Below are 15,128 nucleotides of genomic sequence, written 5' to 3' on the forward strand. Positions count from 1 at the left end.
AATTGAAGAGTCAGAAATAACAAGGCAAGCAGCACTGAAGAAAAGCTTGATGATATCAAGACATTAAAACAAAGTAAACCAAGATGGCAATATTTTATTTTAACATTTCAAGAAAGTAGACGAGATGTTTTGTTTTCTGTGTGTAAGTTGTTTGCCTCCCAGAGCCTAAACTACCTTTAGCAAGCCCCATGCTAAGTCTTGCACTAACCTGCATTCCAAAGATACAGGCTATTCTAATTGCACAGCGTATTCCTTCCAAACAAAGAGATGCAACTTCCATGTCATCACAGTTCTGCAAGCCAACACTGTAAGCAGCCAGCAATGGAGTCCATACAAGCTAAAGAGGAAGAAACAAAGTTAAGTCTATTACAATTTTAGCCCAAAACACCAGGTAACTCAAACCATATATATCCCAAGAGTCCACCTGCTGCATTACCTAACTCCTCATAGTAATTTTCCATGCTTAAAACGTCTAGCAATGAAGATACAAGGAGAACTTCACACTCACTTTGAACATGGGCCTGACATGATCCAGATGAGTGGCACTAGTAAAAGGAGCCTTGGCATGGCTTACTGCCTCCATGAGGGCTTTAGCTGTTTTAGCCATTTGCTCCATCTCCAAGTTGTACAACAACCTCCGCTGCTTCTCATTAGCTACACCTAAGGGGAACACCACAGAGTTGCATTGGGTTTTTTTTTTTTATAAGAGTATATTCCATGTCTTTGCATTAAGCATCACAAAATGTTAAATAAAGGTATTGCAAATGAAATCTAAAGATAAAAATCTTCCAGAATTCAGGAGGCGGTTATGGGTTGTAAGCAAGGAACTCCAGCACTCAAACCTACACCCCAACCTGAGACTTCACTCTGTACAAAATAACTAATTCAGCCCTTTATTATATGTCATGTGTTATGACCTACTCACTGGAAGTCAGAGTCACACTCTGCTAAGTCACTCTGCCTGTGGAAATGGATGCAAAACTAATCTTCTTGGGCTGACATCCTCAAAACAAAACTAGCCCTCACCAACTTGATAAATTCATAACTTAAGTATTTCTGTATCCTTATACTTAAGGTTGCAACTTCAATTTTCAAGCAAATTAATTCCATTCCTATTTTGATATAGGAAAGCTGCAAACAGCACAGAAATCACTGAAAAAAATCACTATGTTGAATAATTGAATCAGTATCAACTATTCTGAGTAAAAGCAGAGTACAGCTGGGGATAGTGGTTTCTGGTGTACAATACACACAAGTCTTTATTTGGTCTGGATTAGGATAGGTCACCACAGATCACGACAAGCTCTGATTCCTCTCTTCTTCAACATTAATCACAAGAACAGTGGCACCTACTAACCTCTGAACTATAAAACCCTACTTACAGGGGGAAAAGAAAAACAAGCCAAATCAAAACCTCACCTTTTGTCTAGTACATAAAATCAGTAAGTTAACTTGTAAAGTATGTCTTGCTTTCAGTTATTCTACCATTTTCCCCCTCACACTTTCACTAAAAAAACCCACAAACGAAAACACACCCAAACCTAGTTTTCAGCATTTCTGCAGTGATGCCAGATGCACTCAAACAACTAAGATTCCATCACAGAAGGAGCAGTATTAAGTAATAACTGAGCCACTTTCATTTCAAATATCTGTAGTAGCCATTCTAAATGCAATTTATGTATTGCACAAAGGTGTTTTCAAAAAGGGATCTGAACTCCACTGTGCCATCCTGAAAATTATTGCAACAGTTCACTGTGACCTTCCCAGTTTCTAGTTCCTTCTTACTTGGTTTACTACACTTGGTTGCAATTGCATATTCCTTTGTCTCTTTCATTGCAATTTTCTTTCCTTCTATTTCTTCATAGATTGTGGATAAATACTCCACTGGCAGGTCTTTACTGTCATTGATTCCTCGGTTCATTTTAATGTATTGCTCCTTTGTCATTTTATTTTTTACCTGTAAAAAAGAATGGAAGTTGGATATCAGATTTTGAATGCAAGTTCCAGGGAAATCTGAACTTCTACAAGTTTAGGGTTTTTTTAAAATTTCTACCTGTGGACTGTGCAAGTCTGTAGTCAGCATTATTATAGAGTATGCCAAAACGTAGGCAGTGTCAGCACTAGCAAATAGTGTTTGCCTAAGGGAGGAAAAAACACAAAACAGGTTTTCAGAGCCCTAATCCCTCTAACCATTAGCTCTATTTCTACATGCAAGAAAAACACTCAGTGTTACGCATTCAACTGAAGAGCTCACAGCCTGAAATTAGTCTTTAGAAATATATGAAGCCACAGGAGTTTTAAAATACAAATAAAATAAGAAAACATATAAAAGCATCTTCTTTCCAATGTTGAAAACTAGCAGTTACTGGAATTTTCTGGTATATTCCCAAAAGATTATACATTACCCTTCTTTGGGTAACCCTTCAAAAGCTAAAGAACAAAATATTTTTCACTCCCAGGGTTTCATAAAGAATTATGCAAAACCAACCCAGTGATGTACCAACTGGGCTAAGGAATGGGAACTAATTAAGCCTGAACAGGTGGCTAAACTTCAGTGCTCGTTTATTGCATTAGGAAGAACAGCAACACTGCTTGATGTCAATTAACATATACACATTTAGTTCAAGGTCTAATGGGCAAGGAAAAACACATGTAACATCATCTTAGCTATTTATGCCATTTATTTTTAACATTAGCAATTGCTACTGCTTATTACCGTTATTTATGCTTGACTGATCTACATTTGTTCAAAACAGAACAGCCCATACAAAGACAATTCAATGTACTTAGGACTTCCCTCTTCCAGTAATTCCTTCTAGTGAGTAACTGGGATTTAATGACATGCCAGCATCACTATACTTCCCATTCAAAGCTTCTATTTTGCCTTGCAACTGAAGGGGTTCAGCACCAAGATATGCTCCCCACACAAACCTGTAGAAGTTCCTGACCTGGTAGGAGTGTGAGTTGCACCTTGCCCTAAGGTATCCAAACAATGCAGCCATTCTCTAGGCACTTAATCCAACACAAAGGGCTGAATTACCGTTGATTGCATTCAATATATCTGGCAGCAAACTTCTCCATTAATCTATCAATCTTCTGAGCTTCACCAGGCAGACGAAAACCTTCCAGAAATATACGTAGAGCAGAGACAAAGTCTTTTCCACAGAAATCAAGCTGGTCTACGTAGGCATACATCACCTCCTTGTTAAACTTGTTGCTTTCCCCAAGAAATTCCCCAACTTGAGTCTAAAAAACACAAGAGGCAGTTATTGCTGTGTAATCCCAACTGCCAGCTTTGCAAGAAAGTTCCTAGCACCAGAATTGCACAGCTGTCAGTTTTGTAAGACTGATACACTTCACTGAGCAGGCAGAGCAACCGTTAGAGGGATGAGAAGAAACCAGGGTCATCAGAAGTGCCTTCATTCTGCATATTCCTGCTTCCCTCAGCCCCCAGGGAGAGATCTGCATTACTGGAGAGCCAAGCAAAGCTGAACTGTGCCCAGTTCCACACACAGCAGAAAATGCTTTCCCACTGCAGCGCATGATATTCCTTTGCTGGCAAGATACCACTAATGCAGATACAGATAAAATGCACAGTCCCATTTCTGGGGAAACCCTCCAGCACTTCATTGTAAACACAGCTTCTTTACTAAAAAGCCCGGGACAGCAAGTAAATAAAAAAGTAGCATTAATATTAAGTACCTTCATTAGAACCCTTTCATTTTCTTTTAACTAATAATTAAATATGAATTAAAGAGAGAATGCATACAGACATGAGAAGACAGGGGAGAAGATGACAGGGGCAAGAGCATGAGTCATCTTATGTTGCCTATGTACTCTTACAGAACAGAGACGTTCTTCTTGATGCAAAAATTGGGCCATGTCCTCTGCTGAAGTGCCCAGCATTCCTTGCTCCTGTAGATACTGAATTCCTCTCTTTGGTTTTTTATTAAACCTATTTGGACAAAAACATGGGGAAACTGAGACATACAACTGAAAAATACCACAGCCTATAACATTTTAGTTTTACAGAGCCCTTCTAAACTACAGATTCTGTACTGTAGCTGTATGTCTTGTTTTTCTAGTTAGAAAAAAAAAATCAAAGAATGTGCAACAAATGTATTAACTTTATCACATCATAGGCTATATCTCATAAGGTACTTTCAGTTGCTGATAAGCTTAAAAGTTACTGTTGGAAAACTCACTTAAAAATTGACCCTTTTGAAATACCAAAAATAAGAAAATTTCCATGAAATGCTAGAAATATTGTTATTAAAGACCTTTTTACAGACCTAGAGATCTTCAAATTAATGAAAAAGTAGTAAAGCATAGCTGGACAATAATTTAATTATCCAAACTCAATTTCAATAAAAGACAGCAAATAATGTAAGAGTTGTAAGACAACATTAAGCCTGCCTGTTCAAATCATGTTCTCTCTAGTATACACACACATTCCTCTCTTGTGTGGCTGAACCAGCAGTTCAGCACAAAGGAAAGCTTTGCAACCACACTCCACTCCACCCAAGATTTTACTGAATGCTTTTTAACTACATTATCCTCCAGCTATTGTGTCCCTACAGGTGTGACTGTGTAAGACTGTAAGAAACAGTATGGTTGTACACACAGGAAAATAAAAGTTCACTAGTAAAAAACTGTCATATGGGACTTACAGTTCTATCCCATGTTCAATTATTTCCTTTTGTTGCTTGATGACTTCAAATTGCTCAGGATCATCTGGGATAGCAGTCTGGGTACCAACACTTCCAACTCCTGATGACACAGTGGAGTCCAGGGAACTGACACTGCTCCTTCTCCCTCCACTCTCAAGGCACTTACCTTCAGTTATTTCCTGCTCAGATGGTTTATATGAACCTATTTATAAATAGGGGGAGACTTCAGTTATTAAAAGCTCTTAGCTATAACACTTTGTAGTAGAAATATGAATCAATATTCTTAATTTTATCACATACTTTGGGCAGTCTTAAAGATGAAGAAATTGTATTGATGCAATCCTTAAATAATCCAACAAAAGGAAGAAGAGCAGAAGCAGCTATGGAGAAATTCTTGCACTTAAACTTAGTAACTGCAAGATTTGTCACATGTCTTGTTCTACATAAGCCATCTCTTATAGTGTAGACGATGGCCTGGCTAAGACTCTTAAACAAACCTGTTTTTTGAACCCGACACTTGGTGAGCTGGTTACTGCAGCAACATCAACAATTGTTAGTTAAATACTTCATTTGTATTAACAAATCATTATGTAAAAACCTAGCATCCACACTTCTGGGTAGCTTCTGTAACACTGAATAAACACAAGGACAAACTTATTAACCAAATTAATCTCTCCATAAGTAAACAATCTTACCCAAGCTGGCCTGATGATTAGGGTTTACATAAAGGTCTTTGCTCCATTCTACCATGCATTTTAAAATAGAAACCAAACATTCAAGTCCTTTTTTTCTCAGGCTTAGTTCCTAAAAAACACAAAGCCAAAACCAACAAAAATCAAATCAATACACATATATTCACAAGTTTTTAGAAGGCATTACATGATACCATTCAAATTCATCAGCTAAGGGGAAATCTGTTGGTTGTATAAAGTTTCTGCCCCTTGACTGTTCAGGTTGGATACATCTGGGCCAAAACCAACCATAACCAGACTGGTGCCAGGACAAATTCCAGCTGCTTCCAGCAGATGGTCAATTGACAACTGATGAGTATAACCAAGGGACAATAAACACCAAATCCTAAATGCAGCCCCTTTGTTGTATGAATTATTAGGATCATGTAGTAAGCATCCATAGCATCAGATCTCTCACTGCCTTAGCTGTAAACAGTTCCATTCAAAATCTGAAACAAAGGTGTCCTGGTTTTACTTGCAATTTCTGGTCAAAGGACAACAAGAAAAAAAAATAAATTAAAAAAAATAATAAAATCAAGCAAGCATTGATACAACTCTAATTAATGGTGTGAGATGCACTCAGTTCTGAGACCAACACTGGCACCAAGTTCACTTAAGCCCTGAAAGCCACTAAGTTGGTCTAGAAAAACAGTACTGTAGGACAAGGTCAATGCCAGGAAGATCTGCTCTTGCTTAAAGCAGTCTATATTCCACCCTCCCTTTAGGGACGGTGAAAGTATAAATGTATAAAATACTTGCGGTGGAATTCACAAAAATTGAGTGCAAAGCAACATAAGATGAAGGTAGTGCTGATTCATATGCCCCAGAAGGAAAGTAATTTGTGTAAGGCAGAGGAAAGCTCATTTATTCTCTCCCCATAGCAGCCCCAAAAAAAAAGCCAGGAAAAGCCTAGAGTCATAAAGCAAATATGCAGCAAAATCACCAAGTAAATTAATGATACTGCTTCAGCACCCACTCGCAAGCTAGCTAACTAATAACAAATAACATCAGTAGGTTACAGACAACACAAACCACTGGAAGTATCAAAATAACACAGAACCAAGATACTATCTTATCTTTAAAGCTGTTTTTCTTACCTGTAAAGGTGTAATTCCCAACTCATGCCCACTTCGTCCCTGTGCAATTTTGGACAAGTCATTTACAAGGCGCTCAAATATATTAGCAGCATTTAAATCACAGTCATAGTTAACATAAATATCCACTACACACTGGGCATCTTGAAAATAAAAGAAAGTGCAAGTATTAGGATTCAGTGTAATAGCATTTTCTAAAAGGAATCAGCCAGTTGTAGCAAGCAATGGGGATTAATCCAGACCTTTAACCCAAGCTCTATGGAATCTAATTCAATTTTTCACACTTGAACATTATACGTGACATTTGTCTTCAAAATAATTTTCCTCTGCTGTCAGAGGAAGTGACTGCTTTTCACAATAATAAAAATACCTGCACAAATTCTAGTCAAAGTCTGAATCACCATCCATTTGTGTTCAAAGGAGCTTGAAGAAGTCTCTAGAATATTCAGGAAGATCTCTTTAAAGAACACCTGCAAAAGCAATGAGGTAAAGGACTTATTAGAGCCATGTCGAATGTACAAACTCTTATTCAGCAATTCCTCTTGCACATTAGAATTTGAATACAGTAGTAATACACTAGTTTAGTGAGCAAAAGAACTTAACTTGTAAGTTCCAGCTGTATTTTTATCATTGCAGTATTCTGATTTGAAAACCAGAGCATCATACAAATAAAAAGTCTCTCACCTCAATCTGCATTTTTAAATGTGTCTTAAAATTTGAAAGCAGCGTGAGAAAGATGGCAAGAGAGAGCTCAAATACATCAGGAACAGAAGAGACTCCATTTTTAGATAATGCTACACAAAGATATTGCTTGATTGCATTGATGAACATTTCATGTGTCCTGAAAACTGGACCAGCATTCTGCAGTACGGAGAGAAGCAGCTGGAGAGACACCACCTTAGAACGCAACTCATGGGACCTAGAAAAAAATTCAACATTAAATATATTTTTTTTGTACTTCTGAATACATAATTGTATCCAATATGAGCACAATAGCATTTCTTCCATGCCCAGAAGAAATTACTGCTATTTTAATTTAATTTCAATGTGAGGAAGGCAAAAAGGATGGAAATCAGCCTGCAAGTTATTTTGGATATCTATGATCTTTAATTTGAAGATTTTCCAGGGGTTTTACCATCTTAGACTAGGATAACAGATAAAATTCAGTGCTACTAAATAGTACTCCTCCACTCACCCCATCAAAAGCTTCAAAAATACTATAGCCAAGGCCACTTCAACTTCAAGATTATAATAATAAGCCTATTACACAAAAAAAACGCTCATATATTACATTTTTAATAATTTGAAGCAAGTGTCAACCCTAGATTCATCAAGCTAAATGAAGCCTGACAGGCTAATTTTTAATAGCTGCTTTATTCTACAGCAGCTACTTAGCTGTCTCCAAAAGCTACCTGAAGAGGACAGTATAATAAATACAATGTCATTACTTGGGATCTGGTGGTCCATCACCAAGTGGTTTCATGGACAGCTTGCACAACGACCTGAACACAAGAAAGGCATCCTTTTGTAGAACATGGGAAAATTTGGCAGCTGCTTGTTGTCCAGATACATCTGTTTCCTGGAGAGCAAAAGCCACAACATTAGATCCTCTGTGAGATAAGGGAACAGAGCAATTAGGAAGATTTCAAAGCTCCTCTGAAAATTAATTCCAGATTTTTAAAAAAAAGGAAAAAAAAAGAAACAACTTTATATTTGGCAAAGTTTAGGCTAAGCCTAACCAGGACTACAAGTGATCTGGATGTTTTCACACATGTTGATTGACTCTTCCCCTCCGCCCCCAACCTGTATCAAAATATTACTAACAATTTTAGAACAGCTGTTTTCACTATCTACTTAAACTGCAGTTGCTGCTTACTTTTCAAACCTGAGCAGGACACACCTATTAAAGCTTCTCTCTCTTCCCTCCCCAAAATGCCCACTGTCTTAGTTGACATGATAAAAACATTTATCCTTTCTTAAGTATCCATTAGCACCCAGTGAAGTTATTTACCAGATTATCAGTGGAGGAAACAGATTGCCCATCATCTGGGATTCCATTTGTCTGTACATTTTCATTACTAGAGCCAGAAAGAACAGTATCTGCAATCTCTAATGCAGGTGGAGCCTTAACTGCTTCTGTCACCTGCTTTTCTTCAGCCACTAGAGGGGAAAAAGAAAAAGTGGTTAAAATTATTCACTGAGGTGTTTTGGTTTTTTTTATCCTGTGACTGTGTGAAGCTTTACAACCAAGCAGGACAGAAGCAGCCCAGGTACACTAGAAAGTTTCTCAGCTACCAGCAAAAGAATAACATGAGACAATAAAAACCTGTTGTTACTACTTTAGTAGGTGTTCTTGACAGATACTTAGTAAGAAAAAGTATCTTCTATGCTTTTATAATCACAGGAATAAAAGTTTGGCAATACATCTATTCCACTTTAGAAGATTTTGCTACCTTTCACAGCTGACTCGACCACATCTTCCAAGATGCCTTTAACCATTTCCTTTCCTCCATCAGTTGTTTCTTCTAATGAAACATAGAAAGAAATAATTTTTCATTTGGTATTGTTGTTTAGAAAGAAGATTCAAAGGAGAAACATGAGAGGCAAAGGAGTTAAAAATGGCAGAATTTCTTCAGTAGTTCTCCTCTAAAGGCATTTCCAAAAAGTCATACAAAAACTCTCAATGGTATTATTTCCATTGCTTAAATAAAAACACTGATATTTTTAATGAGGTGATTTTGTAATTTGTATTTATCAACTGTTATAAACTTTTAGTTTTTAATACAGTATATACTTGTGATAAAGTCTTCAAAATACACATTATTTTTACCAGAGGACTTCAATTACCTCCAAGTGATTCTGTCACTCCCCATGTACGGTGATTATCCTCTTCCTTTCCTTCCCCCTTTATCAACCTAATCAAGTCAAATTCCAATATAATTCCATAAAAATAAACTTATATGTAGTTTTACCAGAATTCTAGGGAAAACAAGAGCCTTTCTTGATCAGTTATAATGTTGCAGAAACGAGCTAAGGATGGCCTGTATGCTCTGAATAACTACTGAGAAAATGCAAGTGTTATTTGAGCCAAAAACCCCAGTCATTCTTCCCTCAAATAGCCTAAAAGAGCGTTTTCCAATAGCAACATGGTAGCTGAAAGCAACAGATACAACCTATTCTCGCTCACCTGAGGCTGAAAGAGCCAGATCCTGCTCCAACTTAACATCTTCAATTTCTGCCTTCTCAGGCTCACCATTTGTCAATCCCACACTCAGGGGAGTGGTGGGTTTGCCCTCCTGGTAGCTGTGCTTCAGCTGACCAATCTTTGGAGACCTGGTCACCACCTGAACTGCAGGAGACTGGGATTTTTGCTGATTAATTTTTTCTGCTTCTCTGGATTCCTGTATCTTGGAAAACCAATGGGAAAAACATTAATCTAAGGCACAAAACATGATAAAGGAAAACAGATGTTTATGACGACTGATGTTCCTTTGTGAATTCACAGGTTAACAAGTCAGAAACCATGAAGATATAATCACTTAACCAGTCAAATTAAACAGATGTGCTTCAAGCTTCTCTTGAAAGCCTCCCATAATTTGTTTATATAAAGCCATTTGGCAAAAACTACAGTGTGAAAGCTTGTTATCAGCAATAAGCTTCCTACATTATTTTTATCTGTCAATATGCTTCCATATGGTTCACTGCAGGATTTCACAGTTGTTTTTAAAATCAACAACTATTCAACTACAATGACAGACACAGTAAAAATAAAGTTTTCTGTTCATTTGTCAAGCCTAAACATTTGAGATGAGCAGAAGTAATAGTTACATACAGCTTGATTTTCCATCCGTGTGAAAATGACATTTAACATCTGCGTAAGGGTGGCTTTGGCAGTTGTCTGATTAATAAGATTTTTACTGGCCAGATAGATGTTGTAACAAGTTCTAACAGTCTGAAGAATTGTTCCTTCATGGATTTCTATATACGGAGATGTTACTGCAGTGAGGAGAGCCTGAAAAAGTCCATAACACAGTAAAAGTGAAATCTGAGTAAGCAGGCAACAATACATGTCATGCAGATCTTCCATAATAATCAGTGGGTTTGTTATGAAACACATATCTGTTTATAAGACTTCATAAGGAACTTCTAGTTCTTATAATTTCTTTGACATTTCAAACTAAAATTTAACAGCTCTTTCACATGTTTCTGTTCTCTCCTGAGCTGCTGAAGTGTTTTATCACAACTAGTTTTCCATGAAGAAAGAGATTCCACCTCCCAACAAAACAGCTACCATTATATTTATAGCTTCATTTCTGCATAAGGGGTAACTGGTCTATACTACCATCAGATTACTTGAAGGGTCACCAACTTCTAACCTCTGCTATGTTAGCTCAAGTAGATTTCAGAACCAGAACACAAGCCACTGTTACTACTATGCCTTCTTGAACTCCCTTGCAAAACGGAAGTGAGAGCAGACAGGGTACAGCAGCAGGCCATGACACGACTTCAGTTACAGTGTCTCCAGCTGACAGCAATTCATTAGCCTAACGAACATGAGCATTACTAGCCTAGAAGATGCACATCCAGCTGTCTGCAAGATAAAGTATCCAGGCCATGGCTCATCCAAGAAAGAAGGACATATATTTATAAAGTATTCCCTTGTGTCCTACTTCAGCAAGAGGAAATACATTTCACATATCAATTCTGACCTGGTGACAGCTCCCCTGAACTCAGTGACACATCTAACAGTGTAAGACACAGAGAAACTGGGCCCTAATTAGCACTTTGCCATATTTCTTTTCAGTTACAAAATTTAAGACAGAGAAAACAAATCAATATAGCACCAAAATGAACCAAAGAAACTACCTTAATTATCTGCAGTTGTACTCCCTCATCTGTTTGAGGTCCCTGAAAGCAATTGCAAATGGTTTCAACTATTCGGTCAATCAGTCTCTTCCCAGGGGCTCCACTGTCTGGAGCATTGCCAGTGATATGTCCATATGCAATGAGTTTCTAGGTGAAAGAATGCTGGTTAGACAACCATATACTGCTAAGTAAAATACAGTTAAGTACAGCAGAAAAAGGGAGGTTTAGACAGTATACCTCACTTAACCAGTTTTAACACAAAAATCTAACACCATAGTTTGGCTACCAAATACTTGGACTGTTCACACGTCTAGACAAAACAGACTTAGTAAGTGATATACAAGCTTCTTCCACCCAGGTAATTTCTTCCTCCTGGAGCCAGACATTTTTTAACATCAATCTCTGTATCTATTCAGAACAGAAAGGTTCTGCCCAAGTAGACAGCTGAGATTAAGTGACATTTATTTTTTCTCCAAGAATTTAAGGAGGAGCAAGATAGAAAGATTCCAGTCTGACCTCCCATCACATCAGCGCTACAAGAAACACCACAGTAAATATTCCTTTCAGAGCACCATAGGTGAAACATCTTTACTGAATAATGTAAGCATTCATAAGCTTCAATAAAGGCTTCCTTCACTATAAAACTCCACATGCATTTCTGACTTTGACAAGAGGCACTTTCAGCCAAGCTTGATGTTAACCCATTTTGCATGGAGTATGGATTGAGGTGGCTGCATAGCTCTGTGTACTCAGGACAGCATTTCTTCTTCATTCTACAAATACCAACAGCACACAAGACTTCTGTAACTGCTTGTTTCTTTATTTCAAGTTAGAACAGAACACTGACCTGTAAACAATCCAGAGAAGTACTGACAATGCGTGGAGACTTTGACTGGCAGGCCAGCTCAAACGGAAGGAAATATTTATCTGCTTCAATGAAGTTTGCTTTTGGTGGAGCAGCAGTGCCTTCTCTAGGTGAGATAAGAAGAATTATTATTTTTTCTAAACATGTATAGCACAGCAAACTACAATTCCTCCTTTCTGAGTTTAAAACTGCATGGTACACAGCAGCATATAAATGTAACTCAAGCTTCTCTCACATGTACTTTCTTAAAGGAAGCTCAATTTTCTTTAAAAACTACAGAAAAACATTTTACATGTATTTATATGCATCTGATCTTTTTCCTATATTCTTCAGCTTAACTCCTTCCCTCACTACACTCTAGCACTGTCCCACTACCTGAAATAATGGGAAATTCCCACACAACTTAATGATAAATCTATTCAAGTTATTCTGAATTAATTAAACAGGGCTCATATGAGGGATACTAAGCAAATATATAAATGCATTTGGGGGCTCATTTTAAATCATAGCTCAGTGCTGGAAAAGTGGCTTAAAATTTACATTTAAGTAACATTAGTGTTCTTGATCTAGGTAGTTAAGAGTATATACTATTAAACAGAAGATATCTACTGCTCTTTATCATTTCCTATCAGGCTATATTAAACCCAGTAAAAGGAAGTGAAAAACAAGTTTCTTTCAGAAGTCCTGAAATTGTTTTCATAGTAAGATTCAGAGGCAGTTATGGTTTCAGTACCATAGCCACAAACATTGTGTAACTGGAACACATGGGCCATGTTTTAGGCAGAAAGGTGCGTAACTGGGTATTCACAAACTTGTTGCTGTAATGTATATACACTCTTACATTTTCACTACCAAATTATTCCACTTGCTATTTTCATGCACAATTAATAATTTACCTTTGCTTTCCCAGCTCAGCTTTTATTTCATCTGGAAGAAAAAAAAATAATTCAAAGTATTTAACACCCAACATAAGTTATCACTATCAGTAACACAAATAATGAAACATAACAAAGCAAAGCTGTTTCAAACCTGAAGTCTTACACCTCAGTGTTTGCTGTTCCTTTCCTGTAACGTCTTCAGCTTCATATCATAGAGAGTTAGACCATTATTGGAAGGTGAATCTCTCTATTTCTACATGAAAAAGGTATTTTTTCCAAACATGCTTAACAAAAGACATCTTTAGAAAACATACGTATAGTGTGCAATTTTCATTCAGGAGTAAGTCTAAATCATAGAAAGCTCAGGTCTGCAAAGTTAAGCAACTGCATAAACTATTAGTTAATGCATCTGACCTTCCTGTTAACTAGAATGCTAATTAGTCTACTTTTGTTAAGCCTCACAATATATCAGCTGAACAAACAAACTCCCAAGAGATAAGAAATCTTCAATGCATGCTGTCATTTTGCCAGCAGAACTTTTTTTTTTTTTAACTTACAATTTTAGGGAGCTTTTAATAAAATTAAATACAAGGAAAAAAAATGTTTCTCTTATTTCCCTTGAATACAGCAGCAACCCCCCAAGATTCTAGCATGGCTTTTTGAGGATTTTTATCATATCACCATGGTGCACAATACAGATACAAACTGCACTAAACCAAACACAACATAAGCACATTCTGTGAACACTGACAAAAAATATCAATAACATACACAGTGAGGCTGCTCAGCTACAACTGTTTGTAACGCCACAAGGAATCCTGTCCATCCCACTCTGTATCATATGTCTGCAAATGATCATGCCTACAGAACTTGTTTCTATCGCAAAGGTACCAGAAAGGGATCACTCACTTGAAACTTGTTCTCCACAACTCTGGAGAGGCACCATTGTTTGGTATTAGATGTTCAGTGTTCAGATTATTCCAGGGCTGTCTGTGGACCTCAGTAATTTCTTGTGTCTCAGAAGCACCAATACACAACACATACTAACAAACAAGGACTGCAACATCCACACACTGCAGATTTTTGCACAGCCCTACAGTGTATGTTACAAGAATTAATCCTTGCAGAGTATGCCTCCTGTATGCCTTTCATAACACTACTACCCCAATTTTATAGAGAAAATGGAAGCAAAATGCAGAGGAAATCTGTGTAACTACAAGCTGTGAGTGGACACCCAGGACTAGGACATGCTACCTACCTGCCATATTCTCTTACTAATGAAAGTCAGGCTGACATTCATTAGCAATAAATGACATAACAAAAATTTTACTAACATTATCCACCCTATGGTCAACAATGAATAGACAATAGAAAAAAAAAAAAGAAGAGTCTCAGGCCCACAGTGCATCATGGCTCTTTTCAGAAGTCCACAATTTTCTAATCAAGTCCATCATTAAAATACCTGGACATGATTGTTTGCAGGATAGGGAATTTTCATTTGCCCATTTGCACAAGCCACCAGCCAGGAAAGAAGCTGAGCCTGGTGCCTGGGATTTCAGAATCAGAGGTAACTCTGCAGCTCTACAGCAGGGCAAAGCCAGTGTCATCATCTCCTAGTACTTCAGACTTCAACTGGTAAGAGAGTCAACAGAATGGAGACCATTGATAAGTAACAGCTGAGGTTTCCCACATCAAACAGACAATGTAAATCTTAACACAGCACTACTTCTTGGATCACTCTTTTCTTCATTCCACTATCCAGTTGGTTTATCAACAAGATGGCTATTCATAGAACCACAGAATCATAGAATTGTTAAGGTTGGAAGGGACCTTAAAGATCATCAGGTTCCAACCTCCCTGCATGGGCAGGGACACCTTAAACTATACAAGGCTGCACAAAGCCTCATCCAACCTGGCTTTAAACACCTCCAGGGAGGAGGCAACTCAGAAGTTCAGTTCAGCAAAATGTGAAATCAGACCTATTGGTTTTACTAACATCCCCAACTTTACACTTCATCACGATC

At 37.5% G+C, this 15,128-nt stretch overlaps 1 protein-coding gene across 1 annotated transcript in view; it reads right to left on the reverse strand.

Moving 5' to 3' along the window:
- ARFGEF2 (ADP-ribosylation factor guanine nucleotide-exchange factor 2 (brefeldin A-inhibited)) overlaps positions 1-14,369 on the reverse strand; it is a 27,600-nt gene extending 13,231 nt beyond the window's left edge. The window contains exons 1-20 of the mRNA XM_009998769.1: positions 14,363-14,369; positions 13,123-13,153; positions 12,209-12,332; positions 11,362-11,508; positions 10,328-10,507; positions 9,683-9,902; positions 8,949-9,020; positions 8,507-8,655; positions 7,944-8,074; positions 7,180-7,414; positions 6,866-6,965; positions 6,499-6,638; positions 5,366-5,474; positions 4,671-4,872; positions 3,844-3,955; positions 3,041-3,246; positions 2,054-2,138; positions 1,786-1,957; positions 509-660; positions 209-337 (exon numbers count right to left, since the gene is read on the reverse strand). Coding sequence (XP_009997071.1) covers positions 209-337; positions 509-660; positions 1,786-1,957; positions 2,054-2,138; positions 3,041-3,246; positions 3,844-3,955; positions 4,671-4,872; positions 5,366-5,474; positions 6,499-6,638; positions 6,866-6,965; positions 7,180-7,414; positions 7,944-8,074; positions 8,507-8,655; positions 8,949-9,020; positions 9,683-9,902; positions 10,328-10,507; positions 11,362-11,508; positions 12,209-12,332; positions 13,123-13,153; positions 14,363-14,369 — 2,703 coding nt within the window. The remainder of the gene's footprint in view (positions 1-208; positions 338-508; positions 661-1,785; positions 1,958-2,053; positions 2,139-3,040; positions 3,247-3,843; positions 3,956-4,670; positions 4,873-5,365; positions 5,475-6,498; positions 6,639-6,865; positions 6,966-7,179; positions 7,415-7,943; positions 8,075-8,506; positions 8,656-8,948; positions 9,021-9,682; positions 9,903-10,327; positions 10,508-11,361; positions 11,509-12,208; positions 12,333-13,122; positions 13,154-14,362) is intronic.
- Between the last annotated feature and the right edge of the window lie 759 nt (positions 14,370-15,128).

Source organism: Chaetura pelagica, unplaced genomic scaffold (genome assembly GCF_000747805.2).
Source record: "Chaetura pelagica isolate M959 unplaced genomic scaffold, ChaPel_1.0 scaffold275, whole genome shotgun sequence".
NCBI classification, from domain to species: domain Eukaryota; kingdom Metazoa; phylum Chordata; class Aves; order Apodiformes; family Apodidae; genus Chaetura; species Chaetura pelagica.